Source organism: Equus przewalskii, chromosome 2 (genome assembly GCF_037783145.1).
Source record: "Equus przewalskii isolate Varuska chromosome 2, EquPr2, whole genome shotgun sequence".
Taxonomy (NCBI): Eukaryota; Metazoa; Chordata; class Mammalia; order Perissodactyla; family Equidae; genus Equus; species Equus przewalskii.
The window spans coordinates 57,735,524-57,750,161 of record NC_091832.1 but is presented as its reverse complement, the minus strand read 5'-3'; the positions used below and the strand labels follow the sequence as shown (position 1 = coordinate 57,750,161).

The window sequence follows — 14,638 nt, the reverse complement described above, 5'->3', positions numbered from 1 at the left end:
GCTTGTCAAGCCGTGCTGTGGCAGGCATCCCACATATAAAGTAGAGGAAGATGGGCACGGATGTTAGCTCAGGGCCTGTCTTCCTCAGCAAAAAGAGGAGGACTGGTGGCAGATGTTAGCTCAAGGCTAATCTTCCTCAAAAGAATAAGTAAATAAAATTTAAAAAAATAAATTAAAGTGTCATTGAGGGAAGACAACAACTCTAGTGGCCTCTAGAGGCATTGTAGCAAACCCTATTGGTGGCCCGCTCATATCTCTTCAGTGTGCCCTGTCATAACTCCAGCTGCCAATACCTGTATGGCTTGGCCTGAGAGCTTCTTCCTGAAGCTGCGCAGAATGCAGGAGTTACTATATTAATATCCCAGGTCCCTTGGCCCTGGGTAGAATAACTCCAAGGTGTATGTTTTATACCATTTCTCAGAGCTTTCCCATGGGAGTAAGTCCCAGTTGCCCACAGTGGTATGTAACTCAATAACATGGCCATTATCAGCCACCTTCCTTTCCCTTTATCACTTGCCCATCCTCCTGCTGTTTTTTTCAGCACCTCCCATAAAAGCTTGCACCCACCTTTTCTCAGGGTCTGTTTGTGAGGGAATCCAAACTAAGACAGGCATATTAAATATGGTAGGTCATGGGTGGAGTGAGGAGTTGTACTATATTCTTTCTTTATTAGTATACTTTTTCTTTTGAATGAATGCATTTGGTTTATAATCCCAAATAAATTGTGTGCTCTTCAAGAACAAAGATGTATTCGCGGAGGTGGTGGTGGTTCTTTAAGCTCTAGCCTCTGCTCTTCATCTCCCTCCTCATTTGTCCCTTGCCCCTTGACTCTTGGTAGGAGGAGAAAGAGGTTCTGAGTCCCAGTCTAGGGCCAAGACTCCTAACCTGATTGCGTAGCAAAGTCACTGGAGGTGCTTGTTATAAATCCAGGTTCTACAGCCTCATCCCTAGAGTTTCTGACCCTTTAGGGCTTTGGTAGGGCCTAGGAATTTTCACTTCCATCAGTATTCGCAAATCATTCTGGTGTTGCTGGTATGGACTACGTAACCATTATCTGGAAAGCATTGGATCGTGAGTTACGGAAGCAGCATGTGTCTACGCATGGCGTCCATGAAGAGTCATCAAGAAATGTGCATTCAAGTCCTGAGTCAGCCACAAACCAGTGTTTTTTATCCTGGAAAGACGCTTAGCCTCCCTGAGCCTAAACAGGGAAGAGTTGGCCTAAATAACCCAGCTTCCCTCCAGCTCTAGTGGTGTGTGATTCTTCATGGAAAGTTTGGTCTGGGAATGAAATTTCTTTGGTGCTGTGTCTGTTGGATATCTCTTCCAAGAGTTTTTTCATTTCATCTCTTTTAGGAGCTAAAGGAGTGCTCGGGTCATGTATTTGTAGATTCTGTGCCTGAATTCTGCTTGCCAGAGGTAAGATTAAAATGAATCTTATAGAAACAAAGCATGTGTCGTCATCTCTCAAAGTGAAGTCAAGAAATAATTTTAAGGGGCTTAGCTTTTCTGTTTTCAAATGGAAATGAATCTGTTGTTTCAGGTACATTGTTATGCAGCTAAAATATGATCATTTAGGAGCTCTTTATATTGTCTGTAAATCATTTAAGTCACTCTCTTCTTCCTGTTCTAGCTCTTTCTGTAATCTCTACTGACACTTGTACTAGGGCGTAGTTTTGAGCAAGGTAAAGAAATAACTCACGCCTTTCAGTTTTGTCATATAATGCCTGTGTTAGATTAGCCATACTTTTCCTAGTCTTGCTTATAGTAGGTAACTGGGAATTGCTGTTATTCAACCAGTGCAGTCAACTGTAAAAATTCTTGTTGACTTGAAATGCCGTATTGAATATTGCTTGAAATTTATGGATTCTGAACCCAGTCATGAATGTCTTTTGCTTGCATGTTATTATCACAGTGAGACTTGTAAGAATTTGGGGCCAGTTTCATCGTTTTAAAGGAAATGAAGCTCAGTTTCCCTTAGTTTTAAGGGAACCTAATCTCAGCTGGCAGGCCTAATACTCACAGTGGCCTACATGGAGATCTCAGCAGAAGATAAAGTGTAGGAAGCTAGTAGTTAGTCAGGGTTCCTGAGGAAATCGTTGCGAAGCTACCCTCCTGTTCTCTCCATGTGCCCAGTAGATTACGGTGCCTACAGAAAATACTTTCACAATTCAGTGCCGAAGAGAAAAGGAAATTTAGATTGCTGTTTCCCTTATTTTTGTCTTCTCTTTCCATTTCAACACTTTCTTTGATACCCTTTTTTCTCTCTTTGTATGTATATGTGCCCTTTTAGGGTACCAGAGCAAAAGAGAGGAAGGAAGAGAAAGAAGGACTTGGTAATCGAAGGTGGCAGATAAGGGAGAAAGTTGAGATAAAGTACTCAGAACAAGGGTGAAGGTAGAGAGTTACCAAGATTCCGGAGCTCTGCCTAACTGCTACTAAAATCTTTTTGTCATCTTCATGTGTCATTTAGGAATTGGTGGGGCAGTTCCCCATCTGTTCAAAGATTCTTAATCCCAGATGCTGCATTTATTTTCACTTACTACATATGGCACTGACTGCAGCAACCTTCAGTTTATGGACAGCGATGTAGAATTTATGATTTGGTGTTCTGGTGACTTTCTGACTCGCTCCATAGAGTACTAAACTTTGAAATTAGACAGTTTCTGTTTCACAGTTCACCTTTTGCCAAGCTAAAGGATTGTTGGATTCTAGAACCATGTAAGGTTTTTCAACTTGTGTCATAATTTGTAGTTTATGTCAAGTTAGTAGTAGTCGCTATTCTAAGTAATAGAGTGAGGGCATCGTATGATGGGGAGAAAATAGGAGAATCGGAAAATTAGTAGAGAGGTACTTTCTGCAGTCCAGTCTTGGCTGACTTGTGGGTGAGCCAGACAGACCTAATCCCAGTCCTCGTAGAATTTATAATCTAGTGCAACTACCTTAAATATCTTTGTGTGAGGTGTAGGACAGTATAACCAATAAATTATGGTTGTTTTGACTCAATTCATGGTGTGCAGAACCCAAGTGTCTGAATACAACAAGTTTAAAATTAAAATAATCTGTATTGGATTTCATTGAGTGAAAGTATGTGAATAAATGTATAAATATGAGTATATATATGTGGTTTGGATGGTAACTTTATTTCTCAGAGGAAAAATGTTTATGTAAACACTCTTGATATATATATATAAACAGACATATATTTTTTTTTCTTCTAGCTGTTCTCACGAAATTTCTCATCATTGTAGACTCTGTGCGCTTATTCTTATATGTTGAAGAGAAATTTCAAATAGCCTCACCTAGTTTCTGTATGTGAGAGGGAAGGTGGAGGGATGCTTTTGAGCTTTATTGATGCTTCAGCTGTCATTCCCTTGTTTTCTTCTGGATCTGTCACTCTAATTCCTTATTTGTTTAAAAATGGTTCTAGAGAGGTAGTGGGGAATAGGACCAGCAGAATGTTACATGACCCCTCATTATGAGGACCATGTATTGGAGCTACAGTGCACAACATGGAGTTAAAGGTGGTGTAAATTGGATATTATTGTCGTTAGGCATTTTATTCACACAGATTGCCATTGCCATGGCAGTGAGTGGCTTCTGACCTCTAATCGGCATGCTCTTCTCAGAAGCTGATTATGCCTTGGCAGCGTTAGTAAATTAACTTATTTTGTATGTAAAGTTCTTCAGCCAGAAAATACCACATCCAGAATGGCACACTGTCCCTATCATTTGCAAAGAGGACACAGACATCTTTGTTACTTCTCTGTGGGGGACATATTAGCTCAACGACTCATTCTCCTGAAACGCTTCCGTGACTTACTCCATGCTGTCGTTAGTGCACCATGCAGTTTCCCAGGGGTAACTTCCATGAGGGAGAACTCACTGACTGAATGATGTCTCTGAACCATGGTGTCTCACTTTTCCCCACAGAGGGTGCTGCTTATAATGATGCATTCCTCCAACAACAGTGCACCAAGGCCTGTCACGTACTGGCTGCCACAGCTAGAAGGGGACAGAGATGAGTCACACAGGATTCTTAACCTCAGAGACATGTAACCTTTGAGGGACAAGGTGATACTTTGAGGTGCCACTGTACAGAATGATAACTGCCGTAAGAGACATATACACAAAGTACCTTGGGAATCCTGAGGAAGAAGTGGTTTCTTTCATCTGGGCAAATCAGGAAAGCTTAGTAGAAGAAGAGACTTTAGCCTTAAAAGAAAGGTAGGACTTAAATTTATGGGGAAAACTTTCCCTTCTACTAAAAGAGTTTTCATAAAATTTACTAAACATGGGTAGCATTTTCCCTCATGTGCCAGCCTGTCTTTTCCCTTTTCACATGACCTTTATAATGGAGTAAAGGGTAGATTTAGGGTTTAGATTAGGGTAGAATATGAGAGTATAATTTCCTTTTATGACTCTGCCACTACATTTTTTGGGGCTCCGTATCCAGCACAAGTCTTCAAAAGTTACCTCCAAAAAAAAGTTGCCTCCCACATTTGGCTTTTGAAGAGCTGGTTTCTGTTTGCTGCACTCTCCTTTCCCAGTAACCCATAGCAGCGACGCATTGCCTTCTGGTTCCACTTGCAGCTTGTATTGTGCTCTCTCTGCTTCGTGTTACCTGGTTCACTTGCAAGGCAACAGCTGCTGAAGTGTCCTGTTGTCATTTGTCCTCATGTCTGACTCAGAACTCTGTTTTGGTAAAATCAGAGCACTGCTGGTGGACTGGCTACATTCTTGGTGTTCGCCATCCTGTCCTGCTATTTAATGTCAATATGAGGAAATATCCTAAAATGAGAAAATAGAAGTGTTGCAGGAAAGGCATCATTATTCTCTGGTACAAAGACTATTTCTCTTCATCCTGACAACATCATTTTTCAGTCACATCATGTTGATCTATGTGCCCTAAACAGATATGTATCATTCCCTCCCTCTTCTTTGCAGACCGAGCTAATAGATCTGTCTACGGTAGATGTGATCCTCATCTCTAACTATCACTGCATGATGGCACTGCCCTACATCACTGAGCACACCGGATTCACAGGCACGGTGTATGCCACAGAGCCCACCGTTCAGATCGGCAGGTGAGCACATTTATTCTCATCCCGTTAGGATGTGGCTGAAGAACTACGTTCAGTGGTACCTATATAATAGAGTTGTGCCAAGACTGATTGCTATTTCTTTCTGAGCAGCTGACCCAAAGAATAGGCATGAATAGACAACTCTAGATAAAACAAATATTCACTGGAATTGCCTACAGATTGATGCTGTGAGAATTCCTCATTAGTCTTTTCTTTTGCCTTTTTTTTTTTTTTACAAAAACTAGAAGAAGGAGTTCATAGAGACAACTCCTCTATGTAGATGATACTAATTAGGGGAGGTAACGTTTAGTAAGATGCCACAAAGATGCAATGCAAAGATCTTCAGGAGAAAAGAACAGCATATTTAAGAAAAAAAGTAGAAATTTTATTACTTTGCTTTCAAAATTTCCCCCCCTTTTGTGGTTTAGTGCAGACTGTAAATGGACACAGCTTGTAGAAAACAGAATAAGTAATTAGATGTTTAAGTTGTCTGTACTGTTGACAGAGTACAACTCAGGACTCCAAGGAGTAAAATTCTCAGAGCCTTCCTTTGACTTGGAATGTCCCGCTGTCTCTTCCTCTGCGCCTTCCAAGCCGTCGTGATCCAGTTGGTTACTGCAAGTAACTGAAGCATAGTTAGAAAAAAATTATGTGAAGAAAATTACCCCAGAAAACAGAATTGTGTTGAAGCAAATTAACAAGTATGGTATAAGGTGAAACTATCTAGACCCAAAATATGAGATCTAGATGTCGAATATAGACTCTGAGCTTTGGGTTCTAGTGTCTTGCAGAAGTCCAACAAGATAGAATTACTAGAAGTGAAACAAAATTGGTCTTTGTTTTTGTGTCAAATCACATTACCTGCAGTGTATCCAGAAAAACATAAGGGATCTGAGGAAGAGACATTATAGAAAAGTAAAACACTCAAGATGATGGATCAGGGACCAGCCCTGTGTCCTAGGGGTTAAGTTCAATGTGCTTCACTTTTGTGGCCCATGTTTGGTTCCCAGGCGTGGAGCTTCACCACTTGTTGGTGGCCATGCTGTGTCAGTGACCCACATACAAAATAGAGGAAGATTGGCATAGATGTTAGCTCAGGACAAATCTTCCTCAAGCAAAAAGAGGAAGATTAGCAACAGATGTTAGCTCAGGGCAAATCTTCCTCAGCAAAGAAAAAAAGGATGATGGATCAGTTTCAATGGGAGAATAAGCTGAAAACATTAGACTCTAGTCTGAAAAAGTTAAAGTGTAAAGATGGGCACACCAGACTGGTCTCCTGAAAGCGACAGCCAGAACGATAATGAGCCTGGATCCCAGATCTTCGAATGCTGGAACTAGTACTGCTCCTTCAACATGAAAGGAGGAGATGGTATTAGGAATAAATAAATAAATAAATGGAAATGAAATGAAGTTTTGTTCAGCATTAAAATGCTAATAAATTTATTGCTTGCCATATCTATATTTTGATTGGGAGAGGATTTAGGTCAATATGGATCATCTATACTGGGTTATAAAGGGGGATTCAAAAATGTTGAAAATCTGTTTCTAGCTTTTTGGTCATCCTCTAGCTGTTCAGGATTCTCACAGTTCTCTGTACCATGTCTTCCTCAGAGCTTGTGGATCATTGATCTACTTGAGTGAGGCATTTCTTAGATCCCCTTGCTTGTGACTCGGTGGTAATCCATCTGGTGATCTGCAGAGTCTGTCCTTTTACAGGTCCTTGATAGGTTTTTAGGATTAGTTCTTAGAGTATTCTTCCACATGGAATTTTGTCAATTCCTAAAACAGTGTCACGAAGACTTATTTTACCAGTTTGAAACGTACATTTAATATCGTCATTAAAAAAAAACAATCCTACCCCCATCCCAGCTGCCACCAAAATCAGGTACTTCACAGTCATTTAACTTTTTCTCTTTTTGTATTTTTAGTTACATAAAGGCAGAGATCTTAAAAGAGAGAGTTAAACCATAGGCTTATATATTTCAGTGTTTAGAGACAAGAAATGCGCCAGACTTGTTTTAAAGGTGAATTAAATCATTTACATTCAGAATTTTGAGCATGGAAATTCAATGAGAAGGCTAGGCCTTTGTTCTGCCTTATGTGAAATGGTGCCCAAGTTTATGTGCAACGGAGAGAAAGGTGATTGGGCAGCGGAAGGTGGGCAAGCCTATTTCTCTTGGCTACAGTGTGTGGTATTTTTCTGTTCCTCTCATGAGCGTTCTTCACTTTTTTTGTTTAAATCCAGGCTTCTCATGGAAGAGCTGGTGAATTTCATTGAGAGAGTGCCCAAGGCTCAGTCTGCCTCCTTGTGGAAGAACAAGGATATTCAGCGGTGAGCGATAGGCCCTTCTGTTCTCTTCACAGCAGAGCCTGAGGTTTTGCAAAACAGTCTCATTTGTTTTCTTATTTTATGCTTAAACATTTACACTGTTAGAACTAAAGATTCTCTTTTCCCTATTTTATGAAAGGGCTATGTTTGATTCAACCAGCATATTTTGAGAGAAAGCCATGCCATGTGCAAGGTACTGTGCTGGGCCCAGGGGTTTTTACTAATTAGTAAAACAATTGGCTCTGTCTTTGAGGTGCTCATGAGTAAATGAGAAATCAGACAAACAGGTAAATTACAATCTTGGATGGCATGTATTATAAGAGTGCTTGATCACAGTGCCATAGGCACTCAGAAAATGAAGAACTCTTTCTGCTTAGGGAAGCTGAGGAGGACATTCCTTAGCAGATGACAATTCAGGTGGGTCTTGGAGGAAGAAAAGGACTTTCCAGATAGAAAAGGTCGGGAAGTGGGGTCCAGGCACAGCATCGTAGCATATAGTATATGCAGGGAACAGTGAGAAATTCAGGGTGAATTAGAATGGGTAGAGTCAAGAGGTGAAAAAGAAAACTAGAGAGGTAAGGTGGAACAAGATAGTGAAGAATTTAACATGTAAAGTTTGAATTTTATATTATTCTGAGTGGGAAGTCCATCAGTGGAGGTTTATAAGGAGGAAAATAATGTGATCACATATTTGTTTTGGAAAAGTAACTCTGGGTGCAGCATGGAAGATGGATGGGAGTGCAGAGATGGGGGCAGGAAGACCAGGTAAGACTTTCAGAAACCTCGGGGAGAGAACAAAGGCCTGAACTAAGGCAGTAGCAATGAGCATGAAGAGTCTAATGTAAAAGAAATTTCTGAGATAGAATTGAAAAGAATTGGTAAGAATTGTGAAAGAGGCTGTGAAGCTGTAGTTAAGAAGGTAGAAGAAGAGCTGAGAGGAAGCCAAGGGAAAAAGGAAGTTTCCCAACTCCCAGGCTTGTCAATGGTGTCCGATGCTGCATAAATATCATCATGGAGATGAGGCCTCCGGCTATGGAAATCCCAGAGGTTAGTTTCAGTAGGGCGCTGGGATCAGAGACCAGATTATAAGAGGTGAAGTGGGTAGAAATATAGCAGAGGAGGCAAGGAGACGGCTTGATTCTCCTTCCATGCTCTCGTATTTAATTGGCAGCAGAGGACACCAGTCAGTCTGATACCGCAGTTTCTCTAACCCAGCTGCTGCCATCCCCTCCAGGCACCATAGTCGTCCCAGCCTTCCAGGCCTGGCATCCAGAGTCCAGAGTCAAAACTCGTCCTGTGCCTTCTTAAGTGGCGCATCTTCCACACACTCCTACCCAATCCACTCTTTGCCAGCTACCTTGCCACTGAGTTCTCTTTCCCTCTAGGTCAGTGATTTGTTAGCCATCTGGTTATCTAAACTTTAGATTGTCTTATTTTTTTGTGGCTATTGTTTCTACAAGAATATGTACATATAGCAAAGAGAATATGCTTTTATACTGTAACTGTTTCAGAGTTTGAGCATGTGGGTCTCCTCTATGCCTTCCTTTGTATACATGTTATTTGTTTAATTTATGTAGCGCTTTGTGTGTGCCAGACACTATTCTCAATGTTTTAATTCATTTACTTCTTTAACGTTATCATTTTACAGAAGAGAAAACAGGCACAAATAGGTTAAGTAACTTGCTCAAGGTCAGCCAACTAGTGAGCGGCAGGATCTGGATTCAAACTTAGGCAGTTGGGCTGGTCTAGTCCAGAGTCCGTGCTCTTAACCACTGTGCTGGGCCACCTCTTGTTGTGTGCGTGTGAGCCCCTCTCATGTGAGGGGAGGAGGAAGTATGTTTAACTGCACGTTTTCTCCTGTGTTTTATGGATCTTCTTTATGTCTCTGTTTCCTTCACTGGGGTTGTGGTGTCTGTGTGGCTTCACGTTAGGAAACATTTTCTGGACACACACTCGTCTGAGTGTTCTGTGTGTACATGAATGGCTTCCTTGATCTCACTGCCCTACCACTTAGTACAGGGTCCCCTCCCCTCCTCACTTGCATTCTTGTTCTCAGCTCCCTTTCCTCCTGCCCATTGCTGTACCTCCTTCCCCTTTTCTTTCTGTCTCCCATGTGCCCACTGGACCACATGGATCCAGTTCTCTGAGAGTATCTCCCTCCTTAGAAACCTCAGGACTTTGTTTTCTTTGCCTGTGGAACACGTATGCCCTGGGTTCCTTTACTTCCTCCTTTTAAGTTTACACCCTTTATAATATTCTGCCACAAATAATTTTGGCACACCAGAAATGATGTTCAAAGGTCACAGTTTCCTGACTCTCAAACCCTGGGCCAAGTCTTAGGAAATTCCACGTCCGTATTTTGCCTTTTCTTCGTGACCTTGGGTAGAGTTCTTGGCAGTTTTCCTTTAGCCTCCCATTCTGTGTAAAATACAACAAGATAACTAGCTCACAAAAGAAATGCCATTGTACACTAGGGAGAAAGATGAGGAACTTGAAGGAACAGAGGGCTAGGGAGGGGCTGAAAAAGTTATTTCGTAAGATACTTAGGAAATCTCCCTTTTTAAAAAAAAAAAGTGCTAGTTGAAATAAAACCTCGAATTTGCTATCTCACCCTGGTGGGCAAAAATCAGAAACCATTGAAAGCACTTGGTAGAGGAGCAAGGAGAATAATTTGGAAAGACAGTATTTCATTATTTCCTGCATCGTGACCATATTTCTGATCCTGGTCAAGTATTTTGTTTTGCCTTTTGAGTGTGAGCTGAGCCATAGTTACTGATAAAGACAAGGATCTAATTATTGTAAAGAATATGCTGAGGTGTTAGACAAACCAAGAAAGCTGTGTCCTCTTTTTCTCCTGGATAAACTCATCATAAATATTAGAAGCAGTAGAAGGATTTGAAGAGTTCTTCTGAAATAGTCCCCTAGAATCTCATCTTGGGCCGGAATACTGAAAGTGCTTCATTAGGGCAACATTTATGCTGAAGGATTAACGTCACATTTTAATTTCTCCTTCTCACAAGCCAGTTCTTATCTAGTGTCCCAAAGTACTGTGACTTACTGTATTGAGAAACACTTTTTTGCTGTCTGGTACACTGACATTTTCCCCAAGTGGTATGGACTGTGTCTTCTCTTTATTTTTTCGTTCTTTTGCCTTTTTTGCCTTTAATTCCTGCATTCTCCCTCTTCATTTCCTTTAAAGTAGGGGTCACAAACTCAGATGCCTCCAGGGATGGAAAAGATAAGGAATGAGGTGGACTGCCAGGAACGGTGGATCTATGACCACACCGCTCTAAAGGGGCAGCTGACACTCAGCTTCAGCAGATTGTGGCCATATGGGAATGTGAGCCTGTCGCTGCCAAATCTTCCTTTTCTTAAGAGGCTCAAAAATCTGGATGTTCTAAATGTGATTTTTTTTTTAATCTTTTTAAAATGTTGGCTCACACATTAAAATAAAATGCCTGTAGGATCCAAGCAAAACACCTCAGTGAGTTGGATTTGAGCCTCAGGCCCCCAATTTTTCACTTATATTTAAACTTTACACAGTCAGTCTCTTCCTTAAGTGCTTGGAATTAATGCATCTTAGTAGCTTAAGTTACTAATAAGCCCATCAACTAAAGAAAACAGTAAATGAAAATCTTTCCAACTCATTGGTCAAAGGAATCTGACAAATTCCCTTAAATCATTTGAAGTTAGTTTGAATCGGCATTTGATTTAGTATTAGAATATATAGCAAAATAATGATTATTCTTGCTTGTTGGCAGCTGTCTGACTCCCCGCCTCAGTTGACACTGCTCCTTGAGATTTATATAGAAGTTAGCTATCCTTCTTCCTCATTTTGACGCTGCAGTTTGCTCTTCTTGAAAAAGAGATTTTGAAGGATAGGAAAAGGAGAATCTCTTGCAATATAATTTTTGCGTCTCTGACTTTCCCACACTCACTTCAAAGTTTAGTTTCTTAACGGGAAAATTTAAAGCAGAATATTCCACTTAAGAAACTAACTCAGCCTCCAGTATTTTTTGTAGGAAGGCAGCATTTTTTTAATAAGACTAGAAATCTACAATTATAATTAAGGATAAATCATTACAAGATATTGTCATAATCCTCTCACAAGCATTAAGGAATTATTGCATTGATATATTCCTCACTGAAATGTTATGGCAATTTTCGGTACTCAGAGCTTAAAAGGTGGGTTCATACCTTATAGAAGACGTTTTTTTTTAAAAAAAAAGTCGTATTGTGGTTGAAGTTCTTCTACTCTGACACTCCTTGGGTATTTATAGAGGAATTTATCAGGTCTAACTATGTAAAATAGGAGGAAAATTAAAGTTATAGGTTTGGATAAATAGACTGGTGTTTGAATTTCAGATCTGCTTCTTAGTAGCTGCAGAAATTTGTTTCTTCTAGGCTCTGTTTCCTCATTTATAAAACAGTAATATTATTAGCAACTTCACAGGATTGCTGTGAGGACTAAATGAGTAATGGGAGTGAAGTCCTTAAAACGGCGCCAGGCACACAGTAAGTGCTCAGTGAACACTGGCGTCCTTTTCCCCTTTAATGATATGCTAGGCTCACGTAACCCCCTTTCAGTAACCAGGACCCATCTGCCTTCCCCAGCCGAATTCTCCTCAGACGCTGCCCTTGCTGATGAAAGCAAGGTTGTATAGTAGAAGGAAAACTGTTGTCTCGTCCCACTGTTGCTTCTAGTTGGTTAGCACTGTCATTCAGGTTCTGGGAATCAATCTCCTTTTCTGTAAAATAAGAGAATTGAATTAAATTATCTGTAAGTTTACTTATGTTATAGTTTTTAAAGATGTCCAAGGGAGAGGCTCCTTAAACATATCCTGCAGAGTGGCAGTACTTTGATGGAGTCATCACAGCTTGTGCTTCAGCTTTGCAATTCCAGAAACTGAATCATTTCATTTCACTCAGTGTAGATTTGCATCTCAGGGACTGATTCCGGCTAACCAGACTCCTAGGATACTGACTGACAAACAAAAATTCCATTTAATTACTTTATATTGAGACATCTGCCCAGCTCCAGAACTAGAATGGTTCATCTATCTAGGACACTCTGTTCTGCTTGGCAAGCCCACTTAAGAAATCAAATTATAGATAAGAGTTTTTTTCATGAGGATAGAATTAAAGCAAAGATAGTTTAGGTACTCTCGAGAATTGTTCTAACGTGCTTTGGTATCCTAAGCTATTGCCTTTGTACTTTTTAGAGATAAATTGATCTAATACATAAATCAAGAATTATAATCTAGTTTCTGGTTAATATTGAGAAATGCTTGGTTTTCAGGCTCCACTGTTGGTAAAGTCTAAATAGATCAGCACTCTGCTAACACATCTCACCCCTACCCTACCCACGTTTACGGTGAGCACAGTTTGCTATAATGAGAGGAAAAGAAGTTTTCTGAGGGTCAGCCTGGTGGTGTAGTGGTTGAGTTCATGCTTTCCACTTCAACGGCCTGGGGTTCACAGCTTCAGATCCCAGGCATGGACCTGCATATTGCTTGTTAAGCCATGCTGTGGTGGCATCCAACATACAAAATAGAGGAAGATTGCCATAGATGTTGGCTCAGCAACAATCTTCCCCAAGCAAAAAGAGGAACGTTGGCAATTGATATTAGCTCAAGGCCAATCTTCCTCACCAAAAAACAAAACAAAACTTTTCTGCTTCTTATAGTCTATATTCTCTTCTTATATTTGTCTTATTCATCCATTCATTCATCAAACACTTAGAAAAAGCCTAACCAATGTTTTATTTATAAGCTTTTAAGTGGTCCCTATAGACTTAAAGTCTTACTCTTTAAGAAAAACACATGATCTTGTGCTACTTGTTATGCTGGGAGGATGCAAGAAGAGACAGCAAAGCTCTGGCATGATGTCAAAGCATTGGGAAAAAAGTTTATTAAGCATTCAAGTGTGATAAGAACAAAACAAAACAATTAAATCTTTTAGAAAGGACTTATGAAACATTTAGACTGTGAGAACTTGACTTTGATAAATTAGAAAGCCAGAAAAAACAGAACTAGTTCCCAGTGGGCTATCTTATCCGACTTATCCTAAATCAGCCAATAATCCTAATGGCTTTGAGTGGCTCTATAAATGCCTTTCTATAATTATGGCCTCAAGTAAACATAAGGAGAGTTTTAGGGAAAGCTAAGTTAGACAAGATGTTAGGAGATAGAAGGAAATAATGACAAAGTAACTACGTATCTGGAAAGAGTCAGAAACAGAGTTAGCAAAAGGAATTTATGGGTATAAATTTGGAGTTCAGAGGACTTCAGATTTATTTGTTGATTAACTACCAAGTGCCTGGCATTATGATAACTTTGTAGAAAAGTGTCCCCAAAAGTTTAAGACATACTGCCTGTACTCAAGGAGCTTGTCAAGCAAAGATTATGTACTAAGTGGCAAATCTTAGGCTGGGCTTGGCAGGTTAAGTAGAGTTTGAATGAGGGAAGAGATTATTCCTATATAAAGGAACACTATGGGCAAAAACATGGCAACATGGATTGTTTGAGAGGTGACCAACTTGGTTAAAATCAGCCAAGGCACAGCAGGAAGGAGAGAGAAGAATTGACAGTTAACATTGTACAAAAGAATAGTGAAACTTGGTTCTTTGAAAAAGCCAACAATACATTTGACTAATTCCTAGTCTAAATCTTTTGTCTAACTAATAGAAAATTTATCGAAATTGCTTATTTGTGAAAATATAGTCACCAAACCTATATGAAAAAGGGAACCGCTAGACATGTCCAGATAGAGAAATGAGAAATTATTAAATAGTTTTAGATCTGAAAGATGTAGCTAGTACATAAGGTGCCAGAATAAGATAGCCAAAGAATTTAAGCATAAGGGTGAGAAGGGAATTAATGTGCACTGAATATCATATGTATATATATATTTTTAACTTTTTTTTTTTTTTGCTGAGGAAGGCTAACCCTGAGCTAACATCTGTGCCAGTCTTCCTCTTTTTTTGCTTGAGGAAGATTAGCCCTGAGCTAACATCTGTGACGATCTTCCTCTGTTTTATATGTGGGATGCTGCCACAGCATGGCTGATGAATGGTGTAGGTCTGTGCCTGGGATCTGAACCAGCAAACCTGGGTTGCCAAAGCATAGCAGGCCAAACTTAACCATTACACCAGGGGGCCGGCCTCGTATGTGTATTTTTTTTAAAAAACTGATACTTGTATATTTTATTACTCATTTGCTATAAT

The 14,638-nt window shown here is 40.0% G+C and overlaps 1 protein-coding gene across 6 annotated transcripts in view; it reads left to right on the top strand.

Moving 5' to 3' along the window:
* INTS9 (integrator complex subunit 9) overlaps positions 1 to 14,638 on the top strand; it is a 104,244-nt gene that overhangs the window by 42,341 nt on the left and 47,265 nt on the right. For all 6 annotated transcript variants that reach the window (XM_008544014.2, XM_008544012.2, XM_008544013.2 and 3 more), the window contains 3 exons: positions 1,357 to 1,419; positions 4,948 to 5,087; positions 7,330 to 7,416. In XM_008544014.2, the coding sequence (XP_008542236.2) occupies positions 1,357 to 1,419; positions 4,948 to 5,087; positions 7,330 to 7,416 (290 nt within the window). The remainder of the gene's footprint in view (positions 1 to 1,356; positions 1,420 to 4,947; positions 5,088 to 7,329; positions 7,417 to 14,638) is intronic.